Below are 16,245 nucleotides of genomic sequence, written 5' to 3' on the forward strand. Positions count from 1 at the left end.
ACAATAACGCCCAGCGAGATCACGTAGTCTGGTAACTTTGATAGCCTCGATTGTGAGTATTTTCGTCGACAGGGGCGACGTTTTATGATCCCGGAGTCACTCAAGGCCGAAAATATCGGGGTCAATTTGAAAACAAATGTTAGGCCTCGTCTCACCTTCTCCTCAAGAAAAGTTCTGCCTCGAGTTTGCCGCTTAGATTGCTCAAGACTGACCATGTGAATTTGGAACCAACATTCCTAAAAAATGCTCCAGAATTTTATGTCATTTTTTCTCTGCTGCTGTCCACGCGTAAAGCCCAAGTTACCATTACTTTGGACTAGAAAAAAAATGGCTGAAGGTTGAGGCCATTTTCATGAGTATGTCAAAATGGCACCAAATTGTAAGTGGACGGTACACACAGGTTTTTTTTTTAAATTTGTTTGACGTATTTCTTCCTTCGTTTAAACTCCAATCGTTTAAACTACCCGTAAATGCACAACCCCACTTGGTTAGCTGCGAGAGGGATCGTATAACTGCCTCAACTCTGAAATGGCGGGATAGCAGAGACAAAAGAAATCCCTTTTTGAAGATATTGCGATACTCGACGACAATGCTATTATGCCCTGTCGATAGACAGGATTGATCTCATGCATACCAAGTATGGGGGGCTCTCTACCCGCATGTGTACACTTTAAATTTCAGCCTGGTGGCGTTGGTAAGATCAAGTTGGTGTACTCCTTTCCCCTGCGTGTGTACTTTATGGACAACCCTAGTCTTAGTTTCAAGACGTTAGTGCTTGATAGCGGACACCGTGCATAGTGCGCCCCCTAATGACTCATAATTAGACTGTGCGTCAGCTCGAGAGTAAGTAAAAACTAGTTGTGCGAGGGCGCTCTTCAACAGAAATAAAACAACTATCGATCACTGACGTCTTGGGCCAAGACTAGGACAACCCCCCCCCGAACGTCTGATAGACCTAAAATATCTTATATAGACGTATACTCAGGAAATCCTTTCTTGTATGTCCAAATGGGTTGCGGGGACCGTATTTATGGAGGGAAACTGCTATACAAACCTCGCGCGATGGTTCTGTTTAGGCATGCACGACTTGATTTCACGACACTAAGCCAGGAGCCGTTGTCCGAGGGTTGCTGACCGCGGAATCCAGACTCAATCGAAGCTCTCATGTTTGTATAACTGTCCCAGCGCGGTCAGTTTAGCCGCAGTCTCGGCACAACCTCCTGACGGAAACGAGAGAATGAACGAGCTGGTACCGGCAAAGTGTAACAGGCCAGTGACATGTCAAGTTTTGTTTTGTTTTATGGGTTATTTGGATAAAGTAAGATCCCCAAAAGATGCTTTTTTCAAGTGTGATGCAAAGAGACTATTCTCCGAAATATTAAAGGATCCATGCAATGGCTATTTATACAGTCCCTTGAAAATGCAGCTTTGTGTCCCAAGTATCCTTATTTCCAATTATTATGTGCTCTTTTTAAGGGTATAGGGGCGCCATTTTGTTTTTTGCTAATGAATACTTCTACCGGCCTAAGTTGCATTTTCTTGCTTATCCATTGCTGTGTATGTGCTTGCAATAAACTAATGAGCAACCTTTAATCAGAAATGTCTCCAAAAAGCAGATTTTGCTTTCGCAATTTTCAACTGAGAAACCAATAAAATGAACGGTGTCTTGATTGCCTGATTAACAGCACAGCAACAATGCCTTCAGCTATTCAAAAAGGCACCTTTCAGTACGTTTAACCCACATGAATATCAAATAGATTTCAATAGACAAGAATATTACGTTGCATAAATCGTATGTAAGAAATTTTTCTCATTTGGGTCTTTTAAGGGAAGTCCGTTGCTATAATGAATCGGGTCACCACCACCCCCATCCGAAACTCATCTAAAGTGTCACAGGACAGAAGTCTAGAAGTCTGAATTCCTCAAAGAAGTTCCCGGAATGTCAAATGGTAATGACAAATAGATATATCCTGTCGTTTATGGTTACGCATTCGTGCATTTCCACTCCACACCGTAGCGTCTGGCTCACACTGGCCCCTCTTCCTGTGACAAAGACCTGCTTTCTCTAGAGACGTACAGAAAGGGGGGGGGGAATCCGCCCTGTTCAGTCGCTTGGGCGGTTTCTTGTTATCAGTCATGTATAGTGCAAGTGATACATGAATTGCGATGGTAATTTATCTACTTTTAAAAGGGCAGAAAGACAAACGATGAGACAGGTTTGTCCGACTTCCATAACAACTAGTTTCAATAAGACTGTCGGGCATATTAGTGTCAAATGTGCGACTCGATTAAAACAAACATTGTGACGATATTGGGGAAAATATACACAGTGGTGGATTACGCCCCTGCCTCTATATAGTCTTTCAGGGTTGAATAAAGTCATGCCAGCATAGATGAGGGCCATGTATATGCCAGGGGAGAAAAGAACACAAATTCAACCCCCCACCCCCACCCTGCCTATAGCAACACCCACTAGTCTTCTCCCCAGTAATATGAACATCCAGAATCGGCACAATTTCAAAACTGCCGTACATTCTTGACGCACAGACTTCAGAGATGGTTCGGGGGAAAACACCAGTTTCGGATTAAATCATCATACGATGAGTTGACTGTGATTGACTGCCACATCTCGTCAGATTTATACCACAACCGAAATATTCTTCATTTTGATCTAAAGAAAGAGGGCGGCAAGTGGGATTGGGAACACGGGGGCGATCCAACTTTCAACCGAGGGATATGTTCCCCATCACGGACCCCGTGGAATATTTCGCTGAATATAGGCCTAATATGCGAAAGGAATCATTCACAGCGATGGCTTAAAAGTTTAATCACTTTTGCCTGATAGCAAGATGGATGTTTCTGAAAGTGCGGAAGAGCACTGCAACTATTAATAGTCTGACACTTTCCCAGATGAACTGTGCAAACCATATAAACTGAACCCGGAGAACACGATGTTAAAAGGCAGCTAGTGAATAATCGTCAAGTAATTAACAGCGCCATTAATTTCAGCTTTGAAGCTATATAGGCCTAGGTTTTGGCTCAGATGGCAAACTCGGACCACAGAGGCAAGAGATTTATTGCAGCAGTTTGCTGTTCTTTGGAGCGAGGATCGTCACAGCTCTGACATTGCCAATTAGTAGCGGCTTTAAATTACACACAGTTCTATGGGAACTGCTTGCGGCCGGCCACCACAGTAGACTCGTGCTTAGTTTTTCTTACGGCCGCAGCCAAGAAATTCTGACGCGGCCTATGATGGTGTTTCGCCAAGGAAACCTTTAGCGACCTCAGAAAAGTGATACCAAAATGGAAAGGCATCTCAAAGAATCATTTTAAACCCTCAACCCCCACTACACCAGCCAAATCCTGTAACCCCAAGCAAAATATACAATTAATGTCAGACGTGAGAGAAAACCGAGTGAAAAAAATCAGTGTCGGCTCAACAATCTGGAGGACGAGCAGGGAAAAGTGCAAGGACAAAATCGGATAGAAAGTTATTAACATCCCCCTCATGGGGATACGACAGCGTCCTGTTCGACCACATTTTTTCCTCTAGAGTAAGTCCGGTGAACGAAAGTAGGTCAGTTATATGACCACGTCGGGGTTTCTTTAGGATATCCGTGTTGGCGCGCGGAACGCCGGTACGGCTTGGTCGCGGAAACACGGTGCCACTCTTTCCTTGCGCCCGCCATCGTTTCGCGAAAAGGAAACATTCGGTTCGCAAGATGGTCCAGTTTCGGGGCGCAGGTAGCGGTTACAATCATTTTGTGGGCAGGGAATATGAACCTGTCCTTGGAAGCACAGATTTTGAATGGGATTTCGAGGGGAGGCTCGACCGATCCTAAGCTTGAATTCCTGGGCTTGCTTTAATCTGTTTTTCAGAGGAAAGTATACACATAATGTTCCACTACTACTGTCCGCAATAATCTAAAGGAAACTATTGCCTTCGGAAGTGTTTGTTTAGCGGTTTCTGTATTTGCAACGATATCCTGGTGTCGCGGGCATCAGGTGATTAAAAATGTCTGTCTTGACAGAACAAAGTATTGTTTTAAGATAAGACGCTAACACATAGTGAAAGGAACAAAAATAAGAAATTCAACGGCTTGACCGCGTGTCGAACTCCCCACAGAGGCGGCGTCTAGACTTTTAGTGGGTTTATGTTTGTTTGGGGCGTTAAGATTTTGCCTCCTCCCTTACTGTTTTCATTAATTTGAGACGGGCGTCTCTTCTTCCTCTAGTTTGTTTTGTTTGATTTTGTATCATATGGAGTATAGTTGTGTATTACGTCACGTTACTGGAAACCCGGCCCTCAAGAAAATATGTTATTCTTGTTTAGTCTCTTGTGTTAACATCTTTGAGAAAAGCTGTGGGCATAAATAGGTTTATGCATATAAAAACTTAAGAAATGTTTTCGTCTCGTTGGATTTTTTCACATGTTCTCTTTTACCTTCCAAAGAAACTTTATTAAATTGCCGTTGTGACGATATTGCCGTTTAGAATCTTATTGATCATAGTATCTTTTCATGTAGCTATATGGAAGAAATTTAGTAACAGACTGCCTCAATAGAGGGTTTGCATGGCTGCCATCTTGCAGACCAGTGTTTCTGTTCCACAGGGTATGCATAAAGGAGGTTTCCCTGTGGAAGAAAAGAACTTCCCTGCGAGATGGCTATCACGTAAAGCCTCTATAAATGATCAAAGTAGAAACCCTTTTTAAAGCACATTGCTTTCTTATTTTGTCCTGTCAATTTGTTCATGATTAGTTATAGTGGATAACCTCACGTAACCCTGTACAAGATTTAATGAGAACGTCGCCTATTTAATAACTCAGTTTGGGAGACGAAAGCCGGAAATACACAAGACAATCACCGGGTGGGCTGTGGACAGTAATACACTGTACACGAACGAACACTACATGCCAGCTCTACATGTACGCCTACGTCTGGGTTGGTTGCAGTTTTCAATTTCAAATTCGAAGACCATTAGAGGGCATCATATGAGACAAAGGTTTTCCTCCATATTAGTTTCATAGGTCGGCTAATTGGTTATGATAAGTCTGTCCGTACGGGTGTCATAATAATTACTTTCCCAACGAACTGATGGTCACAGCCTTGCTTTTATGTTTGCGGCAACGCACGGCGCCGTCCGGCTTGTATTTTGAGGCTAACGGGGCATCAGTCGTCCGGTCATTGGAATGTTTAGTGGTCTGTCCCGTTGACCACAGCTTGACCTGCCTCGAGGTCTCCTCCGGACACGTCGTCAAAGCAAATCCAAACTTGACTTTTAAGCTTCTTTGAAACAGCGTATAATGGTGATACAGATATCTGTCAGAACCAGGCGAAGATTTCGGCGCATATGTTTTGGGTGAAATTGTCAACACGATTGTGCGGTCGTAATTTCTCATTTTCTTCAAGTTCAGATTAAAATGTTGTGTGGTAAGTTGAAGCATACGTGGCGCTCCTATATTGCTATCTAATGGTTACTCGTGGTTCCCATTGACACATAATCTTCACATCTATTCTCAATAAGCAGGGCTCCCGTTGACCGAGAAATATTCAAGACATGCTAACTAAAAGAAACGTTTCGTAAAATATATACCATTTCAATATTTAAAAACGTCCGATTTCACAAAATTAATTACTTATAAAAAACGCTAACCCTTTTCTCTTAAAACAAAATTAATGAGCCAAAAAGGTCTTGGAAACACTCATGTACCTTCCCTTCATTACGAAAGACAAGCGATGGTAAAAAAAAAAATTAGTTTTACTTGTGTTGTGAGTTCAACCAAGGCTGATGGTTCGTGTATACACATGCAAACACGTGCGGCTTTCAATGCAAATAATCTCACAATTAACTTGTTTAGCCTCAGCACCAGGAAGTGTTCGTCATGAAAATAAATATTGACTGAGAAGAATCTTGCTTGCAAAGATTCTAAAAAACCTTCAAGTAGTACTTGCAGAAAGTATGTGTACCATAAAGGCTTTCATTCTTTGCAGCAGCTTCTGTTCTCTGAACGTCCCACCTTGAAGGGTTGAAGCAGTGATTCAGGTGTTTAAATTGGCCCAGTGGGGTAAACGCACGACGTTTACATGCCCTTGACTGAAACTGCCAAGACGCAGTCTCGAGCAGTAACTCATCACACTAGGTTGTCAACCTTTCTGACCCCGCGGATTATTTTTCCAGATGCCTGGAAACTTATTTTTGGAAAGTTGCCAGTACCTTATAAGGACTTTCCGTCCTTGCACGTGACAGTGGTTTCGTAGCATTTTTTGTGAATGGGATCTGGAAGCTACGAGCCCACTTGTCTGGACGGCTTGTGGTTGGCTCCTTGCTGAGTTCTGGTTATGCATTATGCAGCAGACATCCCGCTACGTCATGGATTTAGAGTTAAGCAATTGGCTGCTTGCTTACGGTCGCGTCAACTTCCGTCGCGTCATCTGCCGTCTTGTGCCCCAGTTGGTTCCTCGAAACTTATTCGATATTCATGAGTCTACTAGTTCTCCCACGTCAGTTACTATGGAATGCGGTTGCATGCGGCCTTGACAACAGACAGACTAACAGAAATCTAGGGGAAAGAAAAGTGATATGTTTTTTGGCGGGCCCAACACCTACGTAAATAATAAACAGCCTTCCGGTGGCTGTGATCGTAACTTTTGCTGGGCAGGTGGTCTGAAGTGGGTCACTGGAAAGGATATATAAAGTCTGTCAGCAGTAGGTTAGGTCACAACAAGCGATAGGCACCAAAGAACAACAGCAACAGTGGGTGAAGATTCGTGGTACCGTATACACTGAGAGCGACTTGTATTATTTGTGGAAAGCAACTTCAAGTTTTTGGCGGCTGTTGCAAAGCCAGCATCATGAGGGCTGTTTTGCTTTTTTCAATCTGCATAGCAAGCTCATTCATTGAGCTCTTGGCTAACAGGAATGTTGGTCATTACAAAGGAGGTTCCATAACATGGAAAGCAGACGAGAACAACCCAAACAACGTAAGTAAATGTCGATTTGGTTATAAAAAAAAAACGCTCGCTTGTGATACATTTGTTTAGACTGAAAACAGAACTACACCGAATTAAACTTCTATAGTATATGGTCAAAATTTTTCAAAGTCACGCTTTCGTCTTTCTTTTCAGGTGAATGTATTCTACCGTCTGAACTTCAGACACCATTACACGAACGGCTATCTCCACAATCAGTGTACTGACCAGGCTATCGAAGACCGATCGGTGCTGAACACAGAGGGTTCGTTCCGGGTAGACGGCCAGTGGATCTCGTGGGCCAAATACATATGCACGGACTACGATGATGCTATGGACTGGTCCGCTGGCTACTTCATCATGCCTTACACACTGGAGCCAGGGCAAACTAGAGTTGATGTCAAGTAAGAGAGAAATCATTCTTGTCTAGAGAAATCATTCTTGTCTAGAGAAATCATTCTTGTCTAGAGAAATCATTCTTGTCTAGAGAAATCATTCTTGTCTAGAGAAATCATTCTTGTCTAGAGAAATCATTCTTGTCTAGAGAAATCATTCTTGTCTAGAGAAATCATTCTTGTCTAGAGAAATCATTCTTGTCTAGAGAAATCATTCTTGTCTAGAGAAATCATTCTTGTCGATAATATTTTCCAATTTCTATACAGCCATCGACGATTTTGCATCTTTTTTTATTTAGCTGTAACGTCTGTCACGTCATTAAAACGTCTTTCACACCATGAAAATAATTGCACTTAAATTTACATTCTTTAGTTTTCTTTTCGTGACTGATACATTTAGTGCACACTTAAAGTACATTATTAATATCTAGTGATGCATTGAATGCCGATTCGTAGTTTCAGAGACGAACAGTTAACAGTCCTTGAGGATAGAAATTAACCAAAATGATCTCCCCGTTTTCAACCTTCTCGTATAGCTTCAAGGAGTGCTGCTGGCCGACCACAGTGGCCAACAACGGCAACGACCAGGGGAACGGCAGAGGCTGGAACATGGTGTCCACCATAGATATCTCCCCGCGACCGGACACCGGCCGGCCGAACAGCCCGCCCGTTGCTGGTAGTTTCCCCGTGTACAGGTTGTACCGCGGATGCAAGTACACGCGCTACATCAGAGGTGAGATTGCTGTCGAAACGGTTCCCTGAACCCCGCCTTAATTGGAGAAAATTAATTTTATTTGTAGCAGATGTTTTATATAAAGCTAGTCGACACCCTTGACATCGATTGCCTGTTGCAGAATTTCGAAATATATAAAATTAGTTAACTTAATCACTCTTTGATATAAACACCATTACACACCACTCCAGCCCAAAGTGGATAATGGAAGTTCCCTTCATTTTTCCAGCCTCCAGGAAATGATTACATGCAGGTTTATAGGGTTGGGTCATTAATGATTTTTCATTTCCTGATCATACTTTAATTTGTCGTCTTTCATTGTAGCTTGGGACGCGGACGGTGATATGTTGCGTTGTCGATGGACCGACCCTAACAGGAATGAGTGTAATGACGACGATGGAGACATCTGTGGGGAGCTTTACGTAAATGCTGACAGGACGAAAAAAGGCGCGATCCTCGAGGAGGTTCGTCACACTTTCGCCTGACGTTTCCTAACACGATGTTCAATACGTTATTTAACCATGGCTTAAGTCTGAATGGATATTTTTGATACGTAGAACTACAACAGTATTATTCCAAATGCACTGAAACGCTGTTTAATCGGTTTCCCTCATTTTGCAGGACACTTGCAAGATCACGTTCAACCGGCGCAACCCGGCCGGCACCTACGCCGTGGCGCTGATGATCGAGGACTACTCCCCTTCCGACCCCAGCACTCCGCTCAGCCGCATCCCCGTCCAGTTTCTGATTGAGGTGCACCCGAAGGACGGCAGGTGCAGAAAGCCGGAACTGATTGGCGAAGACGGTACCTGCACCACCATCCCCGCCGGCCGTGAGACGCGAATCCCCCTCAGAGCTCGTAGTTCCTTCCCTGACTATCCGTAAGTCCGTAATTTTTTTTTCTGATTTGCGTCGACCTAGCTGAAATCTCATCATACTTTCTAGAAATTATTTGCTAATATTTCAAACATCTGCATATCCAAGTCATGCTAATAACTAACGCTGGTATTCCACTCACCGGGATTTGATAACAGGATAGTTTAGTATTTTTATTTTGTTCTGTCGGTTTAATGTTTCCTGTGCTTATCAACTCTTGTTTATCAACTGCTACAGTATAACTTCCTTCGAGACCATCAAGCCTTCCGGCGTACATGTCACCCCATTGCGGAGAGTGGACGGGTCCAACGATGAGTACACAGTGACACTTTCCTGGGTACCAACTAGAGATCAGATTGGACGTCACGTGATTTGTTATGAAGCGGAAGAAGCGTACAAGTTCTCAAGTGATATGTTCTGCATGTATGTAAATGTTGTAGGTGAGTTACAAAGGCGTCTTTTGTGATCGTTTCAGAGTTCAATAATTTAAAATTCCGTCCGGTTATTTTTTATAGAGCGTGCATGGTCCTGCCCAAGCAAAAGCATAATGAAAGACATATCTGCTCTCCTGACTTTTTTCTTTCCTTTTTGGAAAACTGCATTCAAAGGTTTTGTTTTCACTAACCCCGCTTTCCAGACGCGGCTGACTTTGGTCCACCATTGGTGGTTGATCCGTATGAGTCCACGCCACGACCCGGAGCCAGGCTAAGAGGGGATACCATCAGCATTGCATACAGCAGAGAGGTAAAACTGACTGATTGGTACAGTTATTGATTGTGAATTTATGTGTTTAAAATTCCTCAGAAAAAGATTTATTTAAGTTTTAATCTATAAAATTGTGTATAAGTTAATATTACTATAAAAGGAGAATTTTAATTTCAAACCCTTTGTTGACAGATCCGGAAAGCCTCCAGATCTACTTTCATCTCCATTCTCGACGCCAGCAACAACCCTCTGTATCAAGTTGACTCATCCTCCTCCGATGTGACAGTCAGCGGCCAGACCCTGAGCTTCACTCTCCCCTACGATCTTCCACTGCAACGCGGCACCGCCTACAAAGTTCGCGTGGACGAGGGGGTGGCGAAGAGTGCCGTGGACTGCGAGGCCGCCCCACTGGGCGACGAGTGGATGTTTGTCTTCGAGTCGTTCTGTGACGGCGATAATACCCCGCTGGTCGTGTCGCCCGCTGAATCTGTGCCGGCTCCAGGCGCCGAGATGTTTGGAAACGTTGTTAGCGTCACATACAACAAAGAGGTAATGTATCTTAAGCCCATCACCTGACATGAAGTATTTCATTTAATGCAAAGGGTTTTCGCCTCAAAAAAATGAGTTTATATTTAAGTGACAAACAGAACTCCCAGTAAGTAAGCGCTGTTTTGATAACCACAATTTTTGGCTATTTGTCAATGCTACAGATCCAGCAACCATCGTCTAGTGCTTACGTCACTATCTACGACCGCACTGGCTCCTCCATTTTCAGAGTCGACACTTCAACAGCTGATGTGACCGTTAGCGGCAGGACCCTGAGCTTCTCGGTACCCTTGACTCTGTCACTGGAACACCGGGGATGGTACCGGCTCCGAGTGGATGAGGGCGCCGTGGTTAGTGCTCGGGCGTGTGAGCAAGGCTTCCCGCCTATGGCGGAGTGGGACTTTGTCTTCGTCACGTTCTGTAGCGACGAGGAACCGTACGAGCCTCTAACGGTTCTTCCTAGCCAATCAGTTCCCTCTCCAGGGGAGAATTTTGCCGGACAAACTGTAATGATAAAATACAACAAAGAGGTAGGTCCAATATCGATTATGATATCGAATTATTAAAATGAAATCATCTCCCAGTTATCAGCAGAAAAGCTGTGGATTAATAGATATGAACTTTTTAACAACAGCTCAGTTGCCTTTGCGAATGAATCTACCCGTCATGCTTTTTAACAATAAACAAAAAATTGTTTTTAAAATGCAGATTCAGAAATCGTCTGACTCAGCCTACATCACAATGCTGGACGCCTTCGGCTTCCCCGTTCTCCAAGTCGACACATCTTCCCCAGACGTTACCATCGACGGAGACACCCTGAGCTTCGTCTTGTCCTTGGGTCTCCCACTGCAGTTCGGAGGGGGTTACACCATCCGCGTGGACGAAGGGGCGGTGCGAAGCGCCCAGGACTGCGACCTCGTCCCACCACCTCCAGCCGAGTGGGACTTCGTCTTCGTCACGTTCTGTAGAGACGAGGAATCGTACGAGCCTCTGACGGTTCTTCCTAGCCAATCAGTGCCCTTTCCAGGGGAGAATTTTGCCGGACAAACTATGATGATAAAATACAACAAAGAGGTGCGTCCAATATCGATTATGATATCATTTATAAAAACGAAACCATCTCCCAGTTATCAGTAGATAGTTATAGATTAATAAATATTACTTTTTTGATTACAGCTCAGTTGCCGTTGCGAATGAATCTACCCGTCATGCTTTTTAACAATAATCAAAAATTTGTTTTTAAAATGCAGATTCAGAAATCGTCCGACTCAGCCTACATCACAATTCTGGACGCCTTTGGCTTCCCCATTCTCCAAGTCGACACGTCTTCCCCAGACGTTACCATCGACGGAGACACCCTGAGCTTCGTCTTGTCCCTGGGTCTCCCACTGCAGTTCGGAGGGGGTTACACCATCCGCGTGGACGAAGGGGCGGTGCGAAGCGCACAGGACTGCGACCTCGTCCCACCGCCTCCAGCCGAGTGGGAGTTCGGCTTCGTCACCTTCTGTCCCGACGGTGGCGACTACGAGCCGCTCTCAGTTAGACCCACAGAATCATCTCCTTACCCAGGACAAAACTTCGCTGGTAGAATGATGAAGATCGGCTTCAACAAACAGGTAAACCGAACACAAAGTTGCACGGTTATAATTCAACATTTATAAAACCATCAGATTGAAATATTACGCCCTTTAATTTAGTAACTAAAATTTACATTTTCATTTATAATTAAAAAAAATTATATTAAAGATTAAAAGTCTTTTCATCTAATATATTATATTTGTAACAAAAGCATTATGCTAATTTTAACATTTTCCTTTATAGATCCAGAAGCCCTTAAGACCAGCCTACATCTCTCTTTTCGACTCTACCGACACCCTCCTCTTTCAAGTCGACGCTGCGTCTCCCGATGTGTCTATCGTCGACGGTACTTCCCTTGGCTTCACCTTACCCTTGGATCTCCCGCTGGAGTCCCAGGGCGAGTACAAGCTGCGTGTGGACGGCTGGGCGGCGCTCAGCGCCCAGGACTGTGATCTGTCCCGGCCGGACACTGCCGAGTGGCGCTTCACTTTCCTGACTTTCTGCCAGGACGGAGGGGCCGACTTCGAACCCTTGGCCGTTGTCCCTCTCGAATCGCAGCCAAGGCCTGGTGGAAACATCTCTGGTTACGACGTCACAATACAGTATAACAAACCGGTAAATCCTATTTGCGCTTCAAATCACACTCCTAGCCTATAACTGACATTATTTCGCATAAAGCCCACTTGATGCCTATTTTTGCTTCATGAACAATTCTAGACTATCGCCTATTTAAATTCCTTTTAAATTCTCTTTAAGTGCTAGGCTTCTGCACTGAGAGAGTTTGTGGCATCTCAAGAGAATGATTCGTGAAGAATCCCCCTTGAAACTGTTATCTTTTTGTGTAAACAGATCCGGAAGCCGTTGTCGCCCGCCCACGTGAGGATTATGAACTCGGAGGAGTCAGCTGTGTACGAGGTGGACACCACATCAGATGAGGTCACGATCGAGGGCAGGGCCCTGAAGTTCTCTCTGCCGGTCGCTGCGTCGGTTTTCTTCGGGTTCGACTACAAGATCGTAGTTGACGAGGGTGCGGCAAGAAGCACCAAGGAGTGCGATGTTACGGTGCCCACTGGGGCTGATTGGCGCTTCAAATGGACTGGTATGCTTTCCCTCAAATTCACAGGGATTCTTTTCCCGTAGAGTTTTGATATTTTACGTTTATGATAAGTTTGCAATTATTTGCAAGTGCACATAATGAGTGTTTTCAATTGATCCTAATCTTTATGTTATAATTCGTTATTTACATTTTCAGGTCGTACATCGCCGGCGGAACTTGAAAAGAAACCCGTGGTAAGCTCACAGCCGACAGGCAACGCAGACTGCCGTGAGAACTTCATGCAGACGTTCGTGTCGAAGCGCTTGGTGGGTGAGATCGACCCAACATCCATGTACCTGAACGACAAGAGCTGCACAGGGAGAGAATACAACAAGACGCACTACGTCATCGGAACGTCATACGACGCCTGTCAGACGGTGCCCGAGGTAACCAATGTTTTCTTAACTCTGACTTAAAATTACCAAACAAGCTATCGCAGTAGGCGCTGTAAAATTTCTTTTCGTCAGCGGTGCATCTATTAATTCTTGCCATAACGTGTTTTGCAGGTGATCGGGAATGGAAGAAAAATGGCATTTAGGAACGTCGTCTACATCCCACCTCAGCCCTACACCCCAGGCAGTGAGATCACCAGAGACCATTTCATCGAGATACATCTGACCTGCCGCGTGCCAACCGACCGGATCAGCTACCTGTCCTTCGATCCCAACGTCACCACCATCGTGTACTACGAGGAAGGCTACGGCAACTTCAACTTCTCCCTCCGCATGTACGAGGACGAGAGCTTCGCCCGGGCCTACCGGCCACGGGAGTTTCCCGTGGGGGTCCAGCTTGACCAACCTATGCACTTCGAGGGGCGCGTGACCTGTGACGGGAACTGCGACCTCATGATTGACAACTGTTGGGCCACACCTACGTCAAACCCCTTTGATGTTACCCGATTTCCATTCATTACCAAAGGGTAAGTATCTAACAGGACTTTTATCATTCAAATTCTGAATCTAAAATCAACCAAAAGATTCCTCCCCTCTTCTGTACAATACCAAGCACTTTTTGTGAGCTTTGTTCTGTGATTACAAAAATAAAGAGAGTTTTAGTCGCTGTTTCATTTTATCAAAAATGTATAATTTGTATCTTTTGTTTCCATTGTTCCAGCTGCCCAGTTGATGACACCGTTGTGCTGTTGGACTCCCCCTCAAGCAAAAGGGAACGATTTGCTATTAACTCTTTTGCCTTCTTGGGCGACAACATCCACGGAACGGTGCGTACAGAGACTAATTTGTGCAGTTTTTGAGAAACTCTTTCTCGTGAGGTCTTTGTCTGTTTAAAATAGACTCTTTTCCGAAACAGGGGTATTAATTTCCCGAAATATTTTGTACTTTCAGGTATACGTGCACTGCGACATGAGAATTTGTGACGTGAATGACCCCAACTCTAGATGCACCATGGGATGTGACTCCGACAGCCCATCATCTCCCGGGATACCATCTCCAGATGACAATGTGCTCCGGCCAGAGGTACCAAACCGAGGCGATGTGCCGCACAGTGAGCTGCCTCAACGCCGAAAGCGCGACGTCACAAGAGTGGGCTCCTCCTCAGCCGCCTATCCGAGCACTGGCGGCCAGTTGAGATTTGATGGTGAAAAGATTGGTAAGTGGTGCCATACAGTGTGATATTTTATGAAAATGTCAAATTGAAAACATTTGATGTAGTTTTCGGGGGAAAAATAATACTAATGTCTATCCTCGTGCCAATCCAATTCCATATTGATTTTTTGGGGGGCTGTATGAATGATACTTGATCACAATAAAGATATATCTTTTCTTTTCGACTTACAGATGCCAATCAAAACCAAATGAAGATGGCCGTCAATCCAGACGTCGTGGAGATTGCCATGTTGGGCACCATCATCTTCCTACTGGTTGTTCTAGTTTTCATGCAGTGCAGACGGACAAGTGGGGCGGCCGGAAAAGAGTCCACATTGGAAGTATAAATTGTGGTGATGAAGTGATGAAGACTGATAGTAATTTCCTCTGATATGTGAATCTGCGTAATTGAGATATGTGGCAAGAAAGAAAGAGAAATATCCTCTTTAGAAATTACCCGAAGTATTTCTGTTTCAATATCTGCAATAACTTGTGTTCACAATATATCAAGCATCGTTACCAAAACAGTATTTCCTTTTTTATATGTACTCGATTTTCTGCGTGCAAGTTCAGTGCAGTGCGGCAATTGGCAATTCTGTGTATGATTACACCAAAAGAGCCTGGTTTTACCCAGTGATACAATATTCACGATTATTTCACAACGTCAATCTGCCCAACGATTGATATTTTCAGGTATTATAATTATATTGTACAATATTATGAGTGTTCTGAATCCGATAAATGTATTTCTAAAGATAAATTTTGCAATATTAACATTTAAAGGCTGTAAATTCTTCACATGCTCAGTATAGAGAAATTGTAACAAGTTAAAGCAATCAGTATTATTGTTCTTTCAACAATTTCATCCATGACGTAAGTCCCACAAATATACAGGGTAAATACGTGCAAATGGTAAGAAGCTGTTTATGCAATTATGTTTATTTGGGAGATTTTACCAGCCATCGTATTGTTTTGAGCAATCGGCAGAGAATATCTCTGGGTATAGGCCTAATAATATATTTCAGGTTTTGATTGAAGATTTAAAGAAAAAAGTCCAGCATTTATTGCACAGTAACAATTAAGACATATTCAGTATTAGAACAATTTAATGCGTATGTTTTATACAAGGCTGTCATTGTAAATAGAAAACACCTAAGAAATTTGTATACACCATATTTATCGACTGTGCAGAAATTAACATTGGTCGTCCTGCAGATAATGTGTTTCTGCTTAACTAAATTTTGTGTAAGGATTTAACGATTGGAATTACCCATACCCAATGCAAATATTATGCTTTCTCTCTGATGATCATTGTTAATTTCGATAACTTGTTTTTATTAAGTTCAGTACAGTGTAATTTAGCATCAAACGATTGTGGCGGTTATGACACCTTGATTAGTGCTGCATCTTAAAAACTGGTTTCACGGTGTCAAAATTGTTTGTGTGTAAAGTTTAAATCTATACCAAATATCAGTATTTTAATTGGTTCAAAGCAGTGCCAAACAATGCAATTACTGTTATCGATTATTAATGTTGTCTATCTGGTCAAAGGCTTGTATAAAGTGACTTGTGTATTCTCGCTATTCGGTATTTTTTATATAAAGTGCTTGCCGTTTGTACAGCTGATCACATATTGTGCTATTTGATATGAAATAAAAAGCATGGAAAATATATCCACTTGGAAATCTGTGTAATATACTATGACAGTTAGTGTCACTTTATGATGAATGACCGTAACCGT

The 16,245-nt window shown here is 43.5% G+C and overlaps 1 protein-coding gene across 1 annotated transcript; it reads left to right on the forward strand.

Moving 5' to 3' along the window:
* Nucleotides 1-4,441: 4,441 nt before the first annotated feature.
* On the forward strand, nt 4,442-16,177 carry LOC110985951 (uncharacterized). Its single transcript, XM_022247457.2, has 18 exons — nt 4,442-6,983; nt 7,128-7,375; nt 7,903-8,099; nt 8,424-8,563; nt 8,721-8,980; nt 9,213-9,415; nt 9,613-9,719; nt 9,873-10,229; nt 10,391-10,756; nt 10,935-11,300; nt 11,477-11,842; nt 12,048-12,419; nt 12,654-12,903; nt 13,057-13,286; nt 13,407-13,819; nt 14,014-14,119; nt 14,244-14,508; nt 14,697-16,177. Exons 1-18 carry the CDS (start codon nt 6,855-6,857, stop codon nt 14,849-14,851), a joined length of 4,530 nt encoding a protein of 1,509 aa, XP_022103149.2. The 5' UTR covers nt 4,442-6,854; the 3' UTR covers nt 14,852-16,177.
* Nucleotides 16,178-16,245: the final 68 nt, after the last annotated feature.

This window comes from Acanthaster planci, linkage group LG03 (genome assembly GCF_054643075.1).
Source record: "Acanthaster planci isolate LZ-2023a linkage group LG03, COTS_SCS, whole genome shotgun sequence".
In the NCBI taxonomy this organism is placed as follows: domain Eukaryota; kingdom Metazoa; phylum Echinodermata; class Asteroidea; order Valvatida; family Acanthasteridae; genus Acanthaster; species Acanthaster planci.

What these genes read in the sequence shown, in the direction of transcription:
- LOC110985951 (XM_022247457.2), top strand. Translation starts at nt 6,855, where the DNA reads ATGAGGGCTGTTTTGCTTTTTTCAATCTGCATAGCAAGCTCATTCATT. An exon ending in TGATAAAATACAACAAAGAG is followed by an intron (nt 11,301 to 11,476) that starts GTGCGTCCAATA and finishes TTTAAAATGCAG; the next exon opens with ATTCAGAAATCGTCCGACTC. An exon ending in AGATCGGCTTCAACAAACAG is followed by an intron (nt 11,843 to 12,047) that starts GTAAACCGAACA and finishes TTTCCTTTATAG; the next exon opens with ATCCAGAAGCCCTTAAGACC.